This window comes from Epinephelus lanceolatus, chromosome 12, assembly GCF_041903045.1.
Source record: "Epinephelus lanceolatus isolate andai-2023 chromosome 12, ASM4190304v1, whole genome shotgun sequence".
Lineage (NCBI taxonomy): Eukaryota > Metazoa > Chordata > Actinopteri > Perciformes > Serranidae > Epinephelus > Epinephelus lanceolatus.
The window spans coordinates 39,437,644-39,454,077 of NC_135745.1; the positions used below are offsets into that span (position 1 = coordinate 39,437,644).

At 41.2% G+C, this 16,434-nt stretch overlaps 1 protein-coding gene across 1 annotated transcript in view; it reads left to right on the forward strand.

Annotated features, from left to right (window-relative positions):
- The window catches only part of tmie (transmembrane inner ear), a 24,817-nt gene continuing 8,383 nt past the window's right edge, over positions 1–16,434 (forward strand). The window contains exons 1-3 of the mRNA XM_033651062.2: positions 1–379; positions 6,753–6,870; positions 10,020–10,169. Of these exons, the coding sequence (XP_033506953.1) occupies positions 269–379; positions 6,753–6,870; positions 10,020–10,169 (379 nt within the window). The 5' untranslated portion in view covers positions 1–268. The remainder of the gene's footprint in view (positions 380–6,752; positions 6,871–10,019; positions 10,170–16,434) is intronic.

Genomic DNA, 16,434 nt, shown 5'->3' on the forward strand with positions numbered 1-16,434 from the left:
TGCATGCAGTGGTGACTGCCAGTTTGTCTTTGGTGTTTCTGCAGTGTTGTGGGAGAAAGGCAAGAGACAGGGGAGAAGAGAGGCAGACAACTGTGGATGAGAGGAAGCCGTCAGCACCATAGTCAACATTAATCACCCAGGGCCATTGTGGTCCTGTCCTCTATACGGCGCCAGCGCAGGCAGGCAGGCAGACAGAGAGAAAGAAGAAGAGAGGAAGAGGCAGAGGAAGAGGGGGCAGGGTGGCTGCAGGGCGAAAGAGGGGGAGAGAATGGTTGGGGATCAGCCTGTGTGTCCACCCCAGCTCCTGCTGCGGGGCTGGGGAGCAGTGCTGCTGTCTCAGTGCTTGTCCTCGGTGTCCTCCCAGGTCCCGGATCCTGAGGTAAGAGCCTGATACACCACCATGTCCTCCACAGGTTCCTCTCAGGAATATCCTAAGTATTCCTCTGTGACAGGTGCAGGTGTTCTGCCATTTAAAAGGTAGCGTTATGTGATTCTTACTTGTTGTTTGGTCGCCAGAGTTGATGAGGAGCAAGCGAGCATTGTGTAGAAACTTGATATATTGTGTGGTCTTGCATGAAAAGCCAAGCCACATGTGTTTATATGGGTGCAAAAAGGAGGGTGACTATGACGAATCCTGGTATGACAAGTTGTTTTTGTGCTTTTGGGCTGAAGAGGAGAGGGTTACATTACAGAGAATATGACTACCACAATGATGCGACTACAAAAAGCAGCTGAAATCCATTATGTTTAGTAATAAAACAATTCTGCTTCTGGAAAATAAGCATTTTACTTCTATACTGTACGTTGTGTAGAAGCATGACTACATGCCATTTTAATATCCTGACAATCTGACAAAACAGTCCTTTATGATGGAAAGTGAATTTTGAGTCATCCTATTGCTAACATTCCAGTCACAAGAAGGAAACAGTTAATAGTGTTTATATTTATTGATATTTATACAAATATAACCCTGTTTTGACATGTGACATCTTGATCTTATTATGGAGGGCCAGAGCGAGCACACAAAACTTCTAGAAACATCCTCCCTCTGGCTGCTCCGAGGAGGAATTCAGAGTGTTCAGAAAGTGAGAAAGTGAAGCTTGAGTTGAGAGCTGAAGATGTTTAATGAATAAATATGTCTGCGCTATTTGCACTGCGGAAAGATCAGCACCTGCAGGTGTCAGCCAGTGACGGCAGTTTAAAAACTTTGTTTCAAACATCAGGAAAAAGAATCTACTGAAGGCACGGCACAAAGTTGCACATATTCTTTGTTACAGGATGTCCTTTTGTAAGTCAGTGTAATTGTAATCGGCCCTTTGCTAATATGTGGCATAACTAGACCTGTTTCCCAATGCTGATTTTCCTATTTTTAGACATTAATCCTTCATTCCATTATACTAATCTTCCTTGATTAGTCCCTAAAGGATCTTCTTAGAAAAACTTACTCGGGGGAAAAAATATCCAAATATGCTTTTGAATACGTAACGATCAAACTTACCAACCAACCATCGAACAAACAAAAATCTGTCATGAATGTGGGTCTGTGTAAGGATGAACATGAGGTGACTTGAGGTCAGTAATCTCTTCAGTTTGTGTTGTTTGTTCTACCAGAAGAAAACTCGCGGCTTACAGCCACTAATCCTGCCCCATGAAATGCCCCAGAGGAAAGGACTTAGCATTATATAATCACTTTTGAAGCAAAAATTGTTATTATTTAAGAGCAGCATGCTAAATATCCCCATCAAGACTAATCCTTTCTGTGGGAGTCGCACAAACACAAGTGTAAACTCATTCAGACCTTCTTTTGTCTTTGTTTAAGATCACGGCCCGTCTCGTGTCCTCAACAGCTCACAAACAGGATAAAAGCTCCTGAAGACGGTTCGTTCTGTCACATATCACATGTTGGCTCATTGATGAAGCCAATTAGATCTGAAACAGCAAAAACAGGTCCTGTTGCCCCGGTGCTGAGAGTCTCACATGACACAAAATTAAAAATAACAGATGTTGGAAAAGGTGCGAATACAAAGCTTGTCTTAATATTTGGGGACTTTCAAAACAGTACAAAAGACATGCACATCCTAATGTCCAGTGGAGTGGGTGCTGGACTAAAGAAACAGCTGGCAAAGTAAAAAAAATAAGTCCGCACACACTCTAAAATATTATTCATGGAGTTAGTGGATAACGCTTAAAATAATGACGTGTTTCAGCATTAAAAAATTACATTTGTTTCATTAACACATTTTACTCAGCTGACGACTTATTTTATATTTTAAGAAGCTTGTCAAAATCCAAAACATGACATTTTTGAGTAGGATAGAATTTAAATAATTTAGAATATCTTAAGTAAAACAGTTTGACCTCTAAATATCAACACAAATTAAGATGGTTCAACTAAGTTTTTCAAGGTCAAAGCAAATCTCATTGGTTGTACTCAGATTATGAAATAATAAACTTTATTTATAAAGCACTTTTCAAAACAAAGTTAAAGTGCTTTACATGGTTGATCCAGGATTTAAAATACAGAATTCAAGCAAATAAAATGAGGCAATTTTAATAAAATACAAAGAACAAAAAATAAAATAAAGATAAAATACCATCAAGCAGATAAGCAAAGGTGGCAAATAATTGCCCTATATATTGCATTAAAGTACAGCAAATCAAACAATTAGAGTAATAAAAAATTAAATATAATAACCGCTGACAACACAAGATAAAACCAATAAAAATAATCAAATGAGACATATATAAAATAAGCAGTGTGCTGAAATTAAAAAAAGGCTTTATTGAACAGATACGTTTTAGGAAGCGATTTAAAGATGTCAGTAGCCCTTTTTAAACATGAATTGTGCAAATTTGCAGGAAAGCCCAATCAGTCTTTTTTCAGCATTGGCAGTATAAAAACAAAATCGGGGAGTGCAGCAAAATGCCGCCTACCTACTTTTGTTTATACAGAATGCGCCTTTTTCGTTCAATGGGGGGCGTGAGCAAGTAACAAAACATGTAGCTCAGCATGTGACGTAAACAGTGACGTGGGAGGGAAGCCACGGCTGGTCAGTCCTTTGGTGATTCTCTCATAAGTCGGCCCGTTCTTCACCGTCCCCGTCATCTGACGGTTAATGGCCTCTTCGTTTGCGAGGACAAGGAGGGCACGCAATTCCTTGTCTCCCCAGTTGCTCATCTTTACAGTGTGTCAGGTTTGTGTTTCCCTCTTGCTACTAGCTGCTCGCTAATTCCTGCTATCAGCTGTTTCCTGTTTATCCAACGCCAGTGGGTCGCACGTGCGGCGTCATCAACAGCTCCTCCCACAAGTCATCAACAGCCCCTCCCATTGCGGAAGGCCGCCTCCATCTGTTTAAACTAAAAGGGTTCCTCCAATATGTCTACCCTACGAGGCGGGAAATTGGGCACCTCGGATCAACTGGCCAAACTGCCTCTGTGTGTATAAATGATTGCAGCTTGCCGGCAAAACGGCCCAACATTCAGGGAAAATCTGGCAGTTTAAAAGGGGCTGCTAATTCAGGGAGCCTCAGATCCTCAGGCAGGGAGCTCCAGAGCTGAGGGGCCTTGACTGAAAAAGCCCGGTCACCTTTAGTTTGAGCTGGACTGAGGAACAGCCAACGAGCCCTGCCTGAGGATCTGAGGCTCAAAGACTTGTAGGATTGTGTCACACAGCGGTTCAAGGAGGACCCAAATGCAGACTAACAGGCCAGTTGAGGTTTTAACAAAAAGCAAGCTTTAATACAGCTGATAGAAAACATCCAGATTCAGCAGATCACTGAAAGTCCAAATGAAAGCAGGTACACACACAGGTATATATACACAGAAAACTCATCACAAGAACGAGACACAGCTGCAGTAGGAAGACACGGGCAAAAGGAGGGAAATGGAGATTGGCTAACATCAAGGGTGTGGATGGAACACTAGGGTGGAGCAATCACGACTAAAACAGAACAGCTGTGAGGGAAAGACTTTGGGAACAGGGAAGGACTAACGAGACAGGTGTGATAGAAAACAGGCGGGAAAACACACAAAGACAGGAAGTAAAAGCAGACATGACACATGAGGAGAGAATCTACAAAATAAAACAGGAAGCAGATTAAACATGAATGAGTAACATTAAACAAGGGACACAAGCAGAAAACTAAAAACAAAGTCCATGGAATAACAGGAAATAAATAAACAAACCCAGGATTATGACAGGATTGAGTCTGAGTTTGAATTACTGATTCCACTTCTGATTTTTTATTTGGTGACTTTCACATGAATTCAAAGACATATTCTCCTGAAACGCTGACTGAAAGCTACATGCAGTGTTTACTATATTATACTGTAAAACATTTTGGACAAAATCAACTTTAATATTGGTACTTGTCATATTTTATCTTAGTATTTTAGTTCATTTCTACCAAAACAAAACCATTCAGTGTCACTTCTCATCCTCTGCCTCTGTCCTGTAGTGTCCGTATCACAGCCTGGGCTTACTTTTAGAACGATTTCAATTTCACCACATAATGGTGTTATCAGCAAAGGCAGCAAATGTAATAAGTGTCCATTTTCCCGATCCATCGCTCATCAGTTTATGGACTAAAGTATAACGTTTCCAACACAACCTTGTATCATCCAGTCAAGTAATCGATACACAGTCAACAAGGAGAAATCCTCACAATGATTCTATCAGGGACCTGATGCTTTGAATGCTCCGCTGGCTCTGGCAGAGGAGTGATCCAAGCCATCGATCTACTCTCACATAAACACAAACACAGTTTTTATACTCATAGTTCCCAGCCCCCTGCTCTGGAGAAAAGTGTTCTGAAATGCAATATATTTTTGTGCAGCAGAAAGTAAGGACATTTAAAGGCAAATTTCGGTTTATTTCAACCTGTCTCCCATCATCCTAAATTTGTTTCAAGTGACTAGTGACATAAAAATAATAGTTAGCATGTTAGCCGTTAGCCTAGATACAGCCGGGGCGCATAGTAGCATCAGACCTGTTAAAACGTAAGTGAACGGGCAATCTTCAAGTGCAAAGTTAGTCCACTAAACAAGCTTTTTTCCACAAAGACCGCCTCATATCGTTAGGATAAATGTCAGAGAACATATAGAAAACGACATGTAAACGTGTTGTCTTACCTTACCGGTGTGCTGCCATGTTTGTTTACCATCTAGCTCTGCTTTCCAAAGCGCGGCCAAAATATCGCGAGAACAAGCAGCGATCTCATACCGTGCCTGAAATCTCGCGAGAACAAGCAGCAACAGCTGGAAGGCAGAACTGGACAGTAGACTGAAAAGTTCATTCATTTATTTTATGAAAGATTTATAGAATAATGGCTCACTTTTTGCCAGACACCACATGGCACCACACTGGTCAGGTAAGACAACACGTTTACATGTCATTTTCTATATGTTCTCTGACATTTATCCTAACGATATGAGGCGGTCTTTGTGGAAAAAAAGCTTGTTTAGTGGACTAACTTTGCACTTGAAGGTTGCCCGTTCACTTACGTTTTAACAGGTCTGATGCTACTATGCGCCCCGGCTGTATCTAGGCTAACGGCTAACATGCTAACTATTATTTTTATGTCACTAGTCACTTGAAACAAATTTAGGATGATGGGAGACAGGTTGAAATAAACCGAAATTTGCCTTTAAATGTCCTTACTTTCTGCTGCACAAAAATATATTGCATTTCAGAACACTTTTCTCCAGAGCAGGGGGCTGGGAACTATGAGTATAAAAACTGTGTTTGTGTTTATGTGAGAGTAGATCGATGGCTTGGATCACTCCTCTGCCAGAGCCAGCGGAGCATTCAAAGCATCAGGTCCCTGATAGAATCATTGTGAGGATTTCTCCTTGTTGACTGTGTATCGATTACTTGACTGGATGATACAAGGTTGTGTTGGAAACGCTATACTTTAGTCCATAAACTGATGAGCGATGGATCGGGAAAATGGACACTTATTACATTTGCTGGGTTGAAATAAACCGAAATTTCCCTTTAAGACCACTGGGGAAAGTTCAAAGAAAATGGAGAAGTTTTGAAACCAGCCTTCTCTGTCTGCACGGTCTCATGTCGGTCATGTTTACAGACCTCAGCGTTTGTTTGTGTCGAGGAGATTCAGGTGGAGACAGAGCCACAGAAACCCACAGGTTATGTGGGTGTTGTTGTTTTCTTGGCTGAAGAAACGCTGAAGCCCTTTGCATCCAGACCTTTTGTTTTTCAACATTTTGCCAAATGCCTTGGAAAAGTGAAAAAAAAAAAAAAGTCAGTTCTGTGGTTGTTTCTTAAAGTACCTCTGTCAGGAAGTGTATGTCAGCTCAGTTAAATGTCATAAATCTAAATAATTAGATAGGGAATCATGGAAATGACCTTGGCAGAGTTCAGAATGAAAAGTGAGGTTGTCAGACGCATGCTTGTGCTTAAAAAAGACTGAAATTACCGGTCATGAGATACTTAACTGGTGATAACTGATGATCAGGGAACCCGTGACCTTTAAATGACTTCAAACTCTTCTTCTACGTATATCTGCATTTCTTTAATGTATGACTTTAATGTATATTAGATCCAAAACATCAATTACTTTTACTTCAAGTCATCAAAAGCCTTACATGAGTTACTTTACTGACACATTACATGACATTACCTGAAGTTGCTATGGAGCTTAAGGTTTTCTCTGTGCTGTTAAACCTGTTTGTGAAGTTTTTTTTAGCACAGATACCTAAAAAAAAAACCCATTCTCTCTTTGTTTCCGCAGCTTTTACCCACAGATCCCCCGAAGAAGCCGGACCCCGTCAACTCAGAGACTGTTGTTTTCTGGGGGCTGCGGTTATGGCAGGTCATCGCCATCTTTTCTGTGTTTGTTTTAGCAGTTGGTCAGTACAGTTCATGAAATCACTTTACTGACATCTCCACAAACCATTCATCAAACAGACTGCAATTTTTAGCAATACCTGCAGGCCAGAGATGTCGATGCATGCAATTTATGTGTCCGCACTATGATCGTCAAGCAAAGTGTGATTAGTAATAATGACTGATATTATGTCAGGAAAGACAGGGAAGGCTTTTTTGTTTCCAGCAGTGAGTCATAGAAATTGTAGAGCAAGCAAAGAGAAACTCACTGTATGCAAATTGTGCTTGTCGTAATATCCAGCCACGCTGATAGTTTTGGTTTTATTTACATAGTTTTTGACCCATACTCCTCTTAGTTTTCTGGTTTAATGCCAACACAAATAGGTAAATAGGTCTGGTTTTTCAAAGGGCTGACAAACTGCATTTTAACAAGACTAATACCATGTTCACACTGACAAATATGTGGAATAATCAAGCGTGGGATGCATATTGTATAATTTAGAATAATCAGATAATTTATATGATAAATCAGGGGTGTCAAACTAATTTTAGTTCATGGGCCACACACAGCCCAGTTTGATCTCAGATGGGCCGGACCAATAAAACCATCACACAACAACCTATAAGTACAATCAGCTCTGATATTTTCCTTTTTCTGTGTGTGTAAAGAACTAAAAGTACATTCTGTAGACGTCCATCCTTTTACAAAACAGCTCAACATCCTGAGATGTCTTAAGAACAATAAATGCAATTTAAACGTCTCAGTTTTTAACACATTTACCCAGTCTACTTCTCGCTGTCATTACATGTGCATTTATCCAAACATATCCTGACACAGATTCTTTTGAACTGAAGCTGCTGACTGATTATATTTTGCACAATGTTCAATATCTTTAAACATGGTCACAATAAGTGTTGCTATATCAGAGAATTGTATCCTGGTCGGGGTGGAAAAGCGGAAAAGATTTGCTTGTAGCTCACGGAAAAAATTGTCTAGACGCTGAATCTATCGGTGCAGATTGTGAGCTGGACGCGATGTCCTGGGCCGCAACCTGTTCAGTGTGAGCAGCCTGATTGGCTACCATGGGCGCCGAAAATTGGTGTGCTCTGTGGGGCTTCCGTGCCCAGTGGGAACCAGCCATGCTACCAGCTATGAGCGTCGTTACCATAGACTGTAAAAATAATGGAGGTAGCTACTGCAACGTCACCCATTGGTTTATGACCTGCTGTTTTGAAGGTTAGAGTTTGGCATTATGGCCATCGCCATCTTGGTTTTTTGGAGCCAGAAGTGGTCATATTCGGGCAGGAGGCTGGCACTGTGGAATAGGCTGCGACTAACGATTATTTTCATTGTCGATTAATCTGTCGATTATTTCTTTGATTAGTCGACTAATCATTTTATCGAAAAATGTGTTGAAATGGTGAAAAATGTCGGTCTGTCTCTCTCAAACTCATCTAATGTCTTGTTTCGTACTCACGCCAAAGGGTTTTAGTTCACTGTCATGGGAGAGTGTGTAAAGCTGCCAATATCTGAACGTAACAAGCTGCAATAAGAGTATTTTGGGGTACTTTTATAGTACTTTTCTGTGAAAAATGACTCAAACCAATTAGTCGACTACTTAAATAGTCACTGATTATTTTAATAGTCGATTAGTCATCGATTAGTCGACTAATCGTTGCAGCCTTACTGTGGAAGACCAAGGGGTGGATCTGCCTAAGGAGCTGGCCACCCTTAAAGGATAACTTTGGTATTTTTCAACCTGGGCCCTATTTCCCCATGTGTATATGTGCGTATGATTCATAGGTACAATTCGTTCTAAAATTGGTTCGGTATTGAGGGAGGCGGATGCAGCCGGCAGCTGCAAGGTAGATATGGGGGCAAATGCATCCCGTATAAGTTTGTGCATTAAAAGTGCTTTTTTTTTTACACTGACCGGTTCAGATCGCCAGTGCTATCTCTGTAAATAACATACTAAGCGTTTCCCTTACCCTTCGCCTCCTCCTGGCTGTGACGTCATCTCGCGAGAGCTTTGCTTGTTGCTGGAAGAAAACAGAGGAGCCATGCTGAGCGCCGCTCAGAGTGGCGCTGGTTGTCCCGGAGTACAGCTGAGAGTTTTACTGCATCAATTGAAAACAATGGTTTGTGTTTGTGCTTATCTGAATTGCAAGAACAGGATGTCGCGCAACACCCTGTACAGCTTTCATAGGCTGCCTTTGTCGGACGGCGAGATGCTGAAGTTGTGGCTAGTTGTGCTACAAATGGATGCTAACACTCCCGTTCAGACATTGCGCCTTGCAGACCATCGGGTCTACAGTGCTCACTTCTCCCAAGATGACTACTGCCAGCTGAAGAAGAGAAGACATCCAATCCCGAAACACCTCTTCCTCAAGAAAACGGCTGTCCCACAAGTAGAGAGAGCTACAGACACAGTGGAGGTAATGTTATATAAACAATGTTCGAAACGCTTAGTATGCTATTTACAGAGATAACACTGGCGATCTGAACCAGTCAGTGGTGAAAAAAAGCACTTTTAATGTGCAAACTTATACGGGACGCATTTGCCCCCATATCTACCTCGCGGCTCCCGGCTGCATCCGCCTCCCTCAATACTGAACCAATTTTAGAACGAGTTGTACCCATGAATCATACGCACACATACACATGGGGAAATAGGGCCCAGGTTGAAAAATACCGAAGTTACCCTTTAATAGTTGTCAATTTCAAAATTAGCATCAGAGGCCAAAACTGGTTGTTGTACCAGGCTGTAAACATGTTTATTTCTGCTGTAAAGTTGGGCATTGTAACATGGGGGTCTGTGGGGTTTGACTCGCTTCCAGAGCCGGCCTCAAGTGTCCATTCGAAGAACTGCTGTGGCTTCATTTTTCAGCCACAGAGGTTGTCGCTTGGTCTGAACTGAGGCACAGATGTGCTTTGAGCTCAATGCTAACATCTGCGTGCTAACATACTGCTCACAATGACATTGCTATAGCATGTGGATTTTTATCAGGTTTACCATTTATCATTTTCACCATGTTAGCAAGCTAATATTGGCTAATATAGGTCCCCTGGTCATAACTTGGTTCCTAAATGTGTGTACATGTTTACAGTTATTAACACATGCTAATATTCCTATAAACTCATCATGTCCCTGTTTCCCCCCCTCTCTTTCAGTTATCACTCTGTGTTGTATTTTCAAATGTCGAATCCCGAGAACCAAAAAGGAAATAGAGGCACGGCACGCGCAGAGACAGGCCGCCAAAAAATACGCCAACACATTAGAGACAGTGCCACCTCTGAATGAGCTGACTGAGATCCCAGGATGTAAGTACCTCTCTAACATCCTTGTAATATTAATATGATTATTGTGGATCAAGTGGTAATATAAAGCCAGATGCCGACTGTGGCATTATCCCTGGATCGGTTCTGCTTGGTTTCTCTTGGGGCACCATCCATTTAATACTTGTTTGAAGCTGTAAGGGAATGCTGGTGGTTCCCAGTGGTAGATGATTATTAAAAACAGTTTCATACAGCAAAGTCCTGTGACATTAAGAAACTACAAAGAGAACATTGTGCCCCCTGGAAACAATCTGTGATTGAGTTACACAAAATCACACCCCAGTGATAAATAGATAGAGAGATCTGAAAAGCAGGAGAAATAACTTTGGTGAGTCGAGCTCTCTGTGGGTGGAGAACTTCAGTTTGGATTTAGGTCTCTATCTATGGGCAGAGAAGTGTGTTATACCAGAATTTGTTTTTCAAATCTACAGGATTTTACAGTACATGACTCTTTGCTGTTGTAGTCCCGTATTATGATTACGACTGCTGTGTTTTTACATGACATATTTTGTAGGGCAGTTTTGATTTCTTAAATTCTTAATGGTCTCTTTTCATCTCACATATAACTGCTGCACTTGTTTCAATTCTTCTGCTCTGTTTTACGCTCTGTTACTAAATTTCTCTCTTCTCTTCTCTTCTCTTTTCTTTTCTTTTCTTTTCTTTTCTTTTCTTCTCTTCTCTTCTCTTTTCTTTTCTTTTCTTTTCTTCTCTTCTCTTCTCTTCCTCACTTCTTTTCTTCCAGCTGCCCCAGATGCTTCTGCAGTACAGACAGTCTCTGAGCAGGTCCAAACTCAAAGCACTAGCACCAGCCAACTCTCAGTAGTCAGGGTCAGCGAGGAGCAGCCCAGCTCGCTCACCTTGCCAGAGACGGGCTGATTTTTTCCCCTTCTTCTCTTCTGCTCTCATCTTCTGTCAGACTCTTCTCTTGGCTAAGTGCACCGTGTATACACTGCAAGCCACACGATAAGTCCTCTTAATGCAACACCCATTTATCTGCTCCTCCTTATTGCTATATTGCTGCAAGACAAATTTCAAGCAAATAAAAATGCAACTCTCATTCACCTGTTTACCACATCACCTATGGAACCTATAGCTACACACCTTGAACTGTCCAAATGTTGCTTTGTGGTGGAGTTGTAGTGCAGCAGAGACTATGTGCAGTGGGAAACACATTTTTAACTGTGGCTACACAATACAGATTGTGATGTTTTGCAAATTTGGTTACTTTATGGCTTTTGTAGTTTATACTTTTTGTATTTTGTAAGGTTCTCTTCTTTCATAAGATGTTTTTAATATATATGCAAATATTTTGCTTTGTGCGTATTGAAAATGTCAAGAGCATATGACATGAGACAGAAAATTGCTATTACTGTAAGGAGTGAAAAAATGCTAATGCATGCAGCATGCTGTGTGTGCTCTGTGTTTGTTTCCCTACCTGCCTGTTTGATCTCCTATATTAGCTTTAAACTAGTCCATAGCCATTGGTAGCTTTGTCACCTTCTTCCTATGCCAATCCTCAATGTCTATGTGCAGTTTCACATAGATTGACCACGTCAGTGAGTAGAAAAACGTGGGACAGACAGAATGACTGACTGACAGAATGACACACTGACAGTTTCTGTGATTATGTACAGCATACCATACCATGACTTAGTCATACCAAAAATTAGAAAACATTGGTCCACAGGGGGAGCCACAGCGATCGGTCGCATTTTAGCCATTTTGAAGCATTTTTCTGTTGTTATAGCGCCACCCAGTTGCCAATTAGAGTTAAATTTCTCCAGTCACCTTGAGGCGTCCTGTTCTACATATCTACCAAGTTTAGTAAAAATCCATATGGCGGTTAGGCCTAGATAAGAAATGAGCTCTCTAGCGCCCCCATTTTGTTTGATGGGGTCAATAATGGAGGGGTCCCCTCAGATTATGTGTGGTCATATGCCTACAAAGTTGCGTGGTGATGGGTGAAACCCTTGAGATGTTATACACCTTTATGTGATGAGCCACGCCCTCCGCAATATTCATTGCCTTATAGAAGCTCAGTTTTAGTAAGTTTTCCAACTTTTGCCAAGAGAGAACTTTAGATATTGGTCCCTAGATTATGTTCACCCACTTTCATGCAGATCGCTCAAACTTCCTAGGAAGAAGTTGAAGTGTTTTTCAAAAAATTCAAAATGGCGGAAAATCTATATAAGCGGAAGTTATGGGTTCTTGGGGCAAATGTGTTCCTCATGAGGAGAGGCATCTCTGTGCAAAGTTTCATGTCTCTACGACATACGGGGCATGAGATATGCCCATTCAAAGTTTGCAATTTCAATCGATTGCTATAGCGCCCCCCTTTGGCCAATTGATGTAATATTGCTTCATTGGCATCCTCCCATGACCCTCTACCACTGTGCCAAATTTCACATGGATTGACCAAGTCAGTGAGGAGAAAAACATGGAACAGACACACACACACAAACAGAGTTTTCATCATTATATAGTAAGACAAGACGAATCATTCACACTATTTCCAGTTAGTGTAAACTGAATATGATCATTGATGTCAACGACACAGGTCTCGTCTGTAATTAAATGTTCTGGTCTTTACTTCTCTCTCTTTCTCATGAACTTGGTGTGATGTCTCATGTCTCTGTCTCTGTGGCCTTCTCAGGTTTAGAAATGTAACAAATAAGGACTGACAATCTGTCTCGTCCTGTTCCTCGAGATGATATATTATGCATTCATGTGCAAAAATTAATTCACTGGTTCCTGTGTGAGAGAGAGCATAGGGCTGTCAATAAGTTTTTCTTGCATGATAACTGTGTCAAATAAGATTTAATTTAGAAGGGGAGGTAAGGCATGATAAACTTTCAGTGGTGAGAGCACTCATAGTTCCTCAGTCGCTAGCGTCGTCTAGAGAGTTGATCTAATGCATTTGAGTAAATCCTCTTTCGTGACTGTATAACTAATCAACCATGCGGCTGTGGGAGAGGGGCTGAAGGGGACTGACTGCAGCTTTTATGAAGAGTGAGGATAAACATATTTATTAGCTGCTCTCAACCATGAACTCCAAACTACCCATGCTGTGATGTTTGCCTCTGGATTAACTAAGGAGGAGAGCAATATGAATGTAAAGCTGCTTTTCCTGAATGATTATGTCATACTTAGGGTACGCTGAAATGAAACATGCAAATAAACTGAATAATATCTGACGGCTCAAATGACCACACATAGAGAGTGCATGCAGTGTTGAATGTGAAGTGGTAAAAATTGCAATATAAACTGAAATTTATAATCAAAACTTTTGTTTTTTTTTTAATGAAGGCTTAATTATGCAAAGCTGCACTTCAGAAATCCAAAACAGTCAGTGACAACAACATCAAATATCACTTCACAGTTAATTAAATGTCACACATGAGGACCAAGAATTGCCCACTCTTTCCTTTTGGACGTGTGCATGACTACATTTTTCACACATAGCCTGTGAAATCTGTTTGTGTTTCCAAAGAAAATCTGTTGTTCTTGAGATATCTGAAATTCTCCATTAAGAATTTCTCTGCACCTCCATTTACACTTTCTTACCGAGCTGTTAAAAGCATCTGGGACAAAGTACGAGAAACAAAAGCTGTCCAGTTTCACAGCCAATATCTGTGACAGAAAAAGAAGGAACCTACCTATCATCCTTCTCTCTCCATCTCCCGTACAAGCACTCACAAACTTTTAATAATCTCCTCCTTTCAGACCTACTGCATCCACAGTACAAAGTGCAGGATTTCAAGAAGTTACGAATGTAGAAATTCTCTGTGTCGCTGAGCAGTCATGGCCGCTGTTGTTGTTAACAACTCAGACACATTTCTCACACATCTTTCCATCACAGCTCTGAAGGGGCAGTGGGGAAAAGGTCATCTGAGGTTCACAGCACGCAGGCTGATGAGTGACAGACTTGCGAAAAGGAATTTAGTCGGGTTACAATTCCTGCTTTGTTCCTCAGAAAGAAAAACACATCGGTAACACTTGGTAAATTGATGGTTAAATGAACTTCAGTCAATAGTTATTTTACAGTTAACAAAAGGTAATTAGTAAAAGGTAAATAATTATTAATCATGCTATAACGGCCGGCAACAAAGCAAACAAAGCAACGCCTCTTGCATTTTTGAAAAGGACACGCCTTCTCGGAAATGTGCGCTCCCCCTTTTCTCGTCCGCAAGGAAACAAACACACAGAGAGCTTGAAAATGGATGCCGAGAGACTTAACTCTGTTTTATCAAATGTGTGCTCATCCGTGAAGAAAATATTTTTTCCAGCGGATGTCTTAGTTACAACATGATTGAGCTAACTGGAGTAGTTTCATGTCGTATCCGACAACGGGAGGATTTTAACAGATGACGTCCTGATGTTAGCTTTGCTGCTAGTGTTAGCTGTCCCTGTCAGCTGCAGCCACTGATGCTTTCTAGACATCGTGATTTCCCAAAACTGAATAAATACCACACATAGCAACACAAAACTGCTTTGCTAGCTCAATCATGTTGTAACTAAGATATCCGCTGGAAAAAATATTTTTTTCACGGACCGTTTAATGAGTTATTACCTATTACAGACACTGTTAACGGCTAAGAAATAGTAATGTTTGTTCAATCATTGTGTTTATAGACTTTACAAACATCGGATTAGTCTAAACGGTGATACAGTGATGTGAAAAATGTGTGTGTGTATATATATATATATATACAGTACAGGCCAAAAGTTTGGACACACCTTCCTCATTCAATACGTTTTCTTTATTTTCATGACTATTTACATTGTAGATTCTCACTGAAGGCATCAAAACTATGAATGAACACATGTGGAGTTATGTACTTAACAAAAAAAGGTGAAATAACTGAAAACATGTTTTATATTCTAGTTTCTTCAAAATAGCCACCTTTTGCTCTGATTACTGCTTTGCACACTCTTGGCATTCTCTCCATGAGCTTCAAGAGGTAGTCACCTGAAATGGTTTTCCAACAGTCTTGAAGGAGTTCCCAGAGGTGTTTAGCACTTGTTGGCCCCTTTGCCTTCACTCTGCGGTCCAGCTCACCCCAAACCATCTCGATTGGGTTCAGGTCCGGTGACTGTGGAGGCCAGGTCATCTGCCGCAGCACTCCATCACTCTCCTTCTTGGTCAAATAGCCCTTACACAGCCTGGAGGTGTGTTTGGGGTCATTGTCCTGTTGAAAAATAAATGATCGTCCAACTAAACGCAAACCGGATGGGATGGCATGTCGCTGCAGGATGCTGTGGTAGCCATGCTGGTTCAGTGTGCCTTCAATTTTGAATAAATCCCCAACAGTGTCACCAGCAAAACACCCCCACACCATCACACCTCCTCCTCCATGCTTCACAGTGGGAACCAGGCATGTGGAATCCATCCGTTCACCTTTTCTGCGTCTCACAAAGACACGGCGGTTGGAACCAAAGATCTCAAATTTGGACTCATCAGACCAAAGCACAGATTTCCACTGGTCTAATGTCCATTCTTTGTGTTTCTTGGCCCAAACAAATCTCTTCTCCTTGTTGCCTCTCCTTAGCAGTGGTTTCCTAGCAGCTATTTGACCATGAAGGCCTGATTGGCGCAGTCTCCTCTTAACAGTTGTTCTAGAGATGGGTCTGCTGCTAGAACTCTGTGTGGCATTCATCTGGTCTCTGATCTGAGCTGCTGTTAACTTGCGATTTCTGAGGCTGGTGACTCGGATGAACTTATCCTCAGAAGCAGAGGTGACTCTTGGTCTTCCTTTCCTGGGTCGGTCCTCATGTGCGCCAGTTTCGTTGTAGCGCTTGATGGTTTTTGCGACTCCACTTGGGGACACATTTAAAGTTTTTGCAATTTTCCGGACTGACTGACCTTCATTTCTTAAAGTAATGATGGCCACTCGTTTTTCTTTAGTTAGCTGATTGGTTCTTGCCATAATATGAATTTTAACAGTTGTCCAATAGGGCTGTCGGCTGTGTATTAACCTGACTTCTGCACAACACAACTGATGGTCCCCACCCCATTGATAAAGCAAGAAATTCCACTAATTAACCCTGATAAGGCACACCTGTGAAGTGGAAACCATTTCAGGTGACTACCTCTTGAAGCTCATCGAGAGAATGCCAAGAGTGTGCAAAGCAGTAATCAGAGCAAAGGGTGGCTATTTTGAAGAAACTAGAATATAAAACATGTTTTCAGTTATTTCACCTTTTTTTGTTAAGTACATAACTCCACATGTGTTCATTCATAGTTTTGATG